The sequence below is a fragment of the Abrus precatorius genome, unplaced genomic scaffold (genome assembly GCF_003935025.1).
Source record: "Abrus precatorius isolate BTA unplaced genomic scaffold, Abrus_2018 Scaffold2, whole genome shotgun sequence".
In the NCBI taxonomy this organism is placed as follows: Eukaryota; Viridiplantae; Streptophyta; class Magnoliopsida; order Fabales; family Fabaceae; genus Abrus; species Abrus precatorius.
In genome coordinates, this window is record NW_020874362.1 from 37,282,225 (window position 1) to 37,289,798 (window position 7,574).

General features: G+C 35.5%; 2 protein-coding genes across 2 annotated transcripts; one reads left to right on the forward strand and one right to left on the reverse strand.

The window, feature by feature from the left end:
• The first annotated feature begins 1,015 nt into the window (after positions 1 to 1,015).
• LOC113858512 (lysM domain-containing GPI-anchored protein 2) lies at positions 1,016 to 2,988 on the forward strand. The gene is made up of 4 exons (XM_027491194.1): positions 1,016 to 1,988; positions 2,078 to 2,198; positions 2,289 to 2,476; positions 2,597 to 2,988. The coding sequence occupies exons 1-4, from the start codon at positions 1,280 to 1,282 to the stop codon at positions 2,707 to 2,709; spliced, it is 1,131 nt and encodes a 376-aa protein (XP_027346995.1). The 5' UTR covers positions 1,016 to 1,279; the 3' UTR covers positions 2,710 to 2,988.
• A 1,694-nt stretch (positions 2,989 to 4,682) lies between these two features.
• Positions 4,683 to 7,574, reverse strand: LOC113859982 (polygalacturonase QRT3-like). The gene is made up of 3 exons (XM_027492623.1): positions 7,413 to 7,574; positions 7,099 to 7,326; positions 4,683 to 5,732 (listed from the first exon to the last, which is right to left on the reverse strand). Exons 1-3 carry the CDS (start codon positions 7,572 to 7,574, stop codon positions 4,683 to 4,685), a joined length of 1,440 nt encoding a protein of 479 aa, XP_027348424.1.

Sequence of the window (7,574 nt, forward strand, 5' to 3'; positions counted from 1 at the left end):
GTATGAAAAAAAAAATAATGATACTAATAACACTACCTCTAAACTGAACTACATGAGTGATGAAAATTATTATAATAACTCTACAAACAATATTTGATTATACTAGTATTCAATTATAAATTATCACACCATCAAGAATCTTTTATTTTTATAATAATTAATATAAAATTTATATTTATTGTAAATTTTAATTAATTAATAACATAAAAATATTTATATTGTTATAATTTGTTTTTACCCTTATTGTAATCTTAAATTTTTACCCCCTCTGGTGAAAATGAAAATGCTTTGTAGAGAGAGATGTTGGCAACTTGAATAAATATTTTTTTGAACTTAACAGACTGAACTTGGTGTTTTTGGGCCGGTCCAAAATTGGGCATTCAGCTTGACTTGAAACTCAGACTCACAATTAGATTTGGACCAAAAGATTTGATATCCAATTATAAAAGAAATAATATTAATTTTCATTCTTTCTTACTTCTAACGGGTGTATCCAGGAAGGTGCATTCAAGCCGCACCCAACTCTAACTCCAGTGCCGTCTCTATCTGTGAGCCTTTTTCTAAAAGATTTGCATAAATCAAAATTAAATAAATAAATAATTCAAGATTATATATATAATCCCTTCCCTGCTTGCTTAACTTTGGACTTATCCATTTCAATTTCTCTAATTAATAATTCATTCCATGACCAAACCATTCAATTACATTTTTAATCTCAGTTCTCAGACCTAATTAGAGTGATAACTTTTCAAAACTCGATACTTGATCAAGAGGAGAAAATTCATAGCCACTTTGACTAGTCAGCGAAAAGGACAACCTCACAATCCGAGCCAACAAATTACTTCCACTATTCATAACCCATTCAAGTTTAGTTTATTATTTATTTAAAAACAATCATTTATCAAGAAATAACTTCTTTAAAGCATGTGTTTGTACTTATTATTTTCTTCTGAAAATAAGAACAAAAGGAATCAATTTTGAATAATATAATTGGAAAAATAACTCATTGCAGAACAGAGTGCCAACTGAGGACTTGGATGTTGTGGAAAAGAAGAAAAAACCAAGTGTGAAGAAAACTGTTTAATTGTGTTATTGCCAATCCCAATCCGCACAACACGTTTGGTGCTCGTGTTCAAACTTGGAATCCAAGCGCTGACCCCAAAATTAGTCATAGTTTCATAATTCAGTTCATACCAATGTCTCGCTGAGTCACAGGCGCTAATAAAACCCTCTCTCTTTCTTTCTTTCTAAGCAGAAGAAGAAGAGAAAAAGAACAGAAATGGGTATGGGTATGGGTATGGGTGGGGGCAAAGGAGTTGTTTGGTTAAAAGTAGTAGCAGCAATGGCGGTGATAGCGAGCGTGGGCTTAGTAGCAGAGGCTCAGCTAGTAGCAGAGGCTCAGCCAGAGGCCAAGTTCAAGTGCGGGATGGAGAACGCGACGTGTCACGGCCTGATAGACTACAAGCACCCAAACGGCACGACACTGGGCGCAATCCAAACGCTGTTCAGCGTGAAGCACCTGGTGGACATCCTGGGAGCAAACAACCTTCCCACAAACACCACTAAGAACTACCGAATCACACCGGAGGAGGTTGTTAAGGTGCCGTTTCCGTGCAAGTGCTCGAACTCGACGGGACTCTCCAACGGGGTTCCTCTTTACAAAATTAAAAAAGGGGACACGCTGAACGACATAGCCACCACCGTTTTCGCGGGTTTGATGAAGTACCCCCAGATCCAGGTTGCAAATAAGATACCTGATGCTAATAATATCACTGCTGGAGATACCCTTTGGATTCCCCTCCCATGTAGCTGCGATCAGGTGGGTGGCAGCAGTGTCGTGCACTATGCCCACCTTGTCCAATCTGGCAGTTCCGTTCAAGCCATTGCTGATCAGTACGGTACCACCCAGCAGATTCTACTCACCCTCAATGGGATTACTGACCCCAAGACTCTTGAGGCTGGTCAAATTCTCGATGTTCCCCTCCGAGGTATTTTGCAATTCTTTCTGTTTCCATTATTATTGCTCAAAATATCACATACATAAACATTTATAATTGGAATTGTTTACTTGTGCCAGCTTGTTCCTCCAGTGTGAAAAATGACTCCTTGGATTCCCCTTTGCTTGTTGCAAATGCCTCTTACGCTTATACTGCTAATGAATGCGTCAAGTGCAAGTGCGATTCCGGTAACAACTACATGTGAGTGCCTCCTAAATCCTAATCAATTTTCTGCCTTTTTTTTGTAGAGGAAGATTGTGTCATTAATTTGTTCAAAATTTGTGTGTTTAGATTGCAATGCGAGCCATCCCAACTCAAACCAACCAACTGGTCCGTTTGCCCCTCTATGGAATGCTCACCAAACATCTTCATCGGCAACACCACCTCTACAGATTCATGCAATCGCACAACCTGTGACTATACTGGTTATAGCTCCCGCAATATCTCTACCGCACTTGTAACACACGACACTTGTGCTGGTTAGTGCAAATAATTACTTGAATTTCTTGTTCAGAGAGAGAATTGCTTCATAAGCATCCATGGCCAAAATGATATTGCTGACCAATGATATATGTTTGTTTCTGATTGCTTTCAAACAGTGCCACCAAGTGGTTCAGGTTCAGGGGCATCCAGGAGCACTATACAAGCCTTGCTTTGGAATAATCTTTTCGTTGGCATTCACTTTCTCCTCTTTTTTGTCTATGTTTTGTAGTAAAGTACCCTTCACTCTTGCACCCATTTTTTTAGTGGATTTGTCCACCTGTAATTTTCTCGATGTTTTGTCATGTCAGTGTCGCCACAATTGAACCTTTTATGTTTTACCTTTGCAATCTTTGTAACTTGAATAAATGTCTGAAAGAAAAGGAGTAATATCTGAACTATTGTAATGTGTACATTTTTCGGCACGCACTCCTATTCACCCACCTATTCATGATTTATCCAAATTCCGAATACAAGATATAAAGTAAGCATGTAAGAAAACCTTGGTTTGAACATTATTGGGGACAGCTAAAGATGATGATCATTAATCTTAATTCAGAGTTCGAACTAATCCAATAATGTAATGTATTATGTAATGTCGAATGTCGATTAGAATCCTAGAAATTTCAAGTGAATCAAACTAGGAAATTGGACGTGTTTCTCGACAGAAAACAGTATAGCCCTGGCAGCAAATATTTTGTGCAATACAGTTTTCTGTATAACAATCAAATAACCATATTTCGACCTGGCAGGGATATAAGGATAATCCAAAAGATCCATTGGTTTCATCCAGTCATTCCTGATTTTGTGTATCTCATTGGTGACTTAGCGTATGTTTTGTACCGCGTTTTCTACCACTGAGCGTGCGTGTATTAACTCTATAAATGATAGGAGTGTTTACTGTCATTCCAAAATATCTGTTACTACATTTTATTTTAATATTTTTTATTAAATATTATTTAATTAACTTAACTAACCAACAGAAAAGAACATTTTACATAAACATGATTAGAAAATGTAATAATAGACATTTTGGACTAACAATAAAATCGTTCCAAATAATAGCTTCCAGTTTTAAATGCATGTATACGATGATTGAACACGGATCCAAACATACGTTTAATACAATAATTTAACCACGAGGCTCATTTTTGTTTGCTTTTAATGTTTAAGAGCTTCTTTGAATTAAAAAAATGCTGGTAATTCCAAGAATGAAATTCTGAATTGTCAAAAATGTTAATGACATCCGTGTCATTCCATTATTATGGGCTTACCATTTTCAGTTGCACACTTTGGACTTGGAGGTGTTGGTCAATGTAAACCATGATGGAGTGGAAATTTGCCTAGTATTAAGTTGTTCTTCGTTGTTTATAGTCAAATTTCCCATTATTATCTACCAAATAAGCGAGGAGCAAGAGCAGCTGGATTAGCCTGTGTTCTTTCCTCCACTTTCTTTCACTTTCCACAGCCACAAACATAATATAAAATAATTTGTGGTGGTTGAGAAGATTCTGCTATTATTTTTCTCGGCATTTGTCACGACCACTTAAATAAAATTGTGTTTGTCGGGAAAGCTTTAAAACTAAGTTTTATGAATTTATGACAAAAGAACCTTCCGTCTCGGTCTTTGTATCGCATGAGAATAACAGATTCAACGAAACTTTTCAAAGTTTAGCAGTGGCTTCATATAATGCGAATCCACCTCTACATAATCATAGCTTCAATTTGCGCAATTATTTATGGCATGCTTATTAGCATATATACTCCTCTTCAAGGGAAATACGGCCATTTGATCTCTTATTTTCCTACATCATATCGTTACTATAAGTTTGTGACTAGTGAATGAGTTTCATCAAAGCTAGTTTAATCAAACTACATTTCTATAATTTTTTCCAGATACACTCATACTTTCTCATAACTTCAAATCCGCTTAGCTGATTATTGCTTCATTTTCATATACCTTCAAATGCTTCTCCTTCTTCAAGATGACTCATATCCTGAACTCTAAGAATCACACTGCATAAAGGTTACCAGAAAATAAATTTTAACAGAAATGTTAATACAAACATAGCCACCTGATATGGCACGTTCCGTTCCACGGATTAGAGAATCCAATTGCCGAAAGGTATGATCTGATTGCCGACTCTGAAAACATTCTTATTGCTCAATACATTAGTGAATACAGTCAGCTTCTTTCGTATGCGCTTATTGTTCAACAATGAAGGAGACCAACCCTTTAGCATCTTTCTCACTCTCCACGACAACTACATTATCTGACACATTGGTCACGGAATGTGCTACAAATTTAGGCTCGTCTTGGGCATAAAATGAATATTGAAAATGACTAATCCGATTAGGAAATACCAAAACCGATGAAAAATCAGCCACCCATTTTGTGCCGTTTCCGCTCACAGTTAACTTCCCAACCGTTGATCTCAAGCTCATGCCGTTCACATTGTTTCTATCGATCACCACTTGATCAATGATACTGAATTGCCCATCTAGATTTACAATTGGAACCTTCGTACTGGGGTCACCACTAAACATATTATCCACAATATTTAGGCCAAAAATTTGACCTTTAATAGACTTCAATAAAATACTAGCATCCCCAATAAATAAGCCATTGGTGACATGAACCTGAACAGGGTCTTCCATGACTAGGCCAGTATAATCTAAATAACAATTGTCAATTCTAGTTTGTGAATTACCTGTCAATTTCACCAAAATGCCTATACCACCAAAAGATGTTGCCTTGTTATAACAATGTACCCCTGTTAGAATGTTAGCTTGACCCCTTAGCATAACACCAATGGCTGCAGAGAAAATTGCAACATCTGTGACAGCATTATCATTACTAGCAAGATCAATGGCAACCCCTGAAAAATCCTTCTCACCTCTGTCGCCACCAACGGTTGAGTGCTGCCCAAGAAAACAACTTGATATGAAGGTTTCGTGTCCTTGCTGGACCAGAATTCCTTCAGTGGTGAAATGAAGGAAGAAGCAATTGTTGATCCGGGTTCTAGCAGAATCAACAACGAATATTCCTCCTCCTCTATAGCTTGAATCAAAGAGTATGTCGCGGAAGGTTATGTCTTCATAATAAATTGCATTTGTTTCAGCTTTAATGTCGTTGATGCCATCAACATGCAGTGATTCTTTAGTCTCAAGTTTACCCGAATTTGATGACCATAGCTCAACTAGATGTCGATCACCAGGAAATGTATCAGACGCTCTCAAGGTTCCTCCTTTCACCTAATCAATCACACTTTTCATGTTTTTATGATGAAATAAATACCTTCTGAACTGAAGTGAAAATCATATAATGTATCAGAAGAATTGATGGAGGAGTCGAATTAATGATAAATTAAAAATAAGAGACACAACACTCTATAATATATATTTTAATTATTAACTAAAATTTATTAATTTATGTTGGCCTTCCCTGTAATCTAATGAGTTTTCTTTATAATTTTATATGTTAATAACTTTAATTAATAAAAAATATATTAAAAATAATAAACATACTATGACGCTCCATGTTGAAAATTGATCATCCAAGGTTTGTTTATAATTTCAAATTGAGGCACTGTGAGTTGGGTACACGGCATGCCCAAACCTCCCAAAATTCAAATATCAAAGGCTTTTAATTGGTCAGTGATTTTTGGTAGTGAATATTAAGAGTATTACATCATATTGCACGGTCTGCTAAACATACGAAGGAACCGTTTCAAAAAACCAGAAAAGCACGACATGTACGAGAAAAGATGGAAAAACATTTTACGTGACAGAAAATCAAACACGTGTAACCCTACGCGTTTGCTCGTGCAAAAACCGCTTCGCAGCTAAAACCCATACATTAAATTCTGGAGTAAAATAAATGCTGTAAATAATTGTATTAAATTATGAGGTTTTATTTTTTCATATATGATATTTAAAAATTATATATATCAAAATTTAACTTTTAAAGTAAGGAATTATCCTAACATGCAAATCCTGTACAGTTATCGTTTCCTATGGATATTATTAACGCGTCAGTTTGATTGGAATTTATAGATAAAAATAAATATATCAAATTTAATAGTGCCAGTTAAAATATAAAAAAAATATTATTTTTTAACACTTGATAATAATATAGCCATTAAGTGAAGGTGTCAGACACAATAAATAAAGGGAAAAGGACCTTATTTAAAGACATAGTTAAATCATCTTTAATATTAAAAAAAATATCTATCAAATTGAATTCAAGTCTTGAGTTGACAAATCATAAATTTTGATAAACTTAACAAAATTAATAAAATTATTTAAAACTAATCAAATCAATCTGCCTACTTTTTTTTATTATTGTTGTCAAAACAAATATTATAATCACACCTTAAAACTAGAAGAGGTGGAAATAAGGTAACATTTCTGTGTAGACCATGGACACGTTTTGGAAAATAACTGTAAACAAACAGATTAAAAATAAGGAGAAAAAAAAACATTTTTTTAATTTTGTTTTCATTTACTAATATTTTGGTTTATGTTTTACCAATTAATGGTTTCATGGAGAGACATGACACATTCTGTAGAAAACTTATGGCAGAAAAAAGAAGATATCAGAGTGAGAAATGATACTGACCACAACATTGCCACCACCAGATGAAGGGAATGTAATGGGCTTGCTGATTTTGTAGTTCCCACCTTGTAAATCAATGACAACACCACCAAGGTCATTCACTCCTCTCACCAATTCAAGACCCTTTTGCAACCCAAAGGCTTCATCCACAGCTTTCAAAATTGCATCACTACTCTCTTCAGACCCTGATGGGTCTGCACCATATTCACTAAGGTACAACACCCTCCCACTCTGGTGATCATATTCACAAACACAATGAGAGAAAAGCCATAGAAGAACTATTGTTGTTAAAGGAAAAATAATGCAATGTAACTTACCATCTTGGTTGGTGATGCCATGGGGGGAAACAAAGGACTAGCTAATTTTTGTTCAAGTTTGTTCTTGTATTCTGACAGCTTTTCCTCTCTGTTGAAAGTGAAACATGTGGCTTCATCTACCACAACCAATACTATGACAAAACTCACCGCTGAGAATCTCAT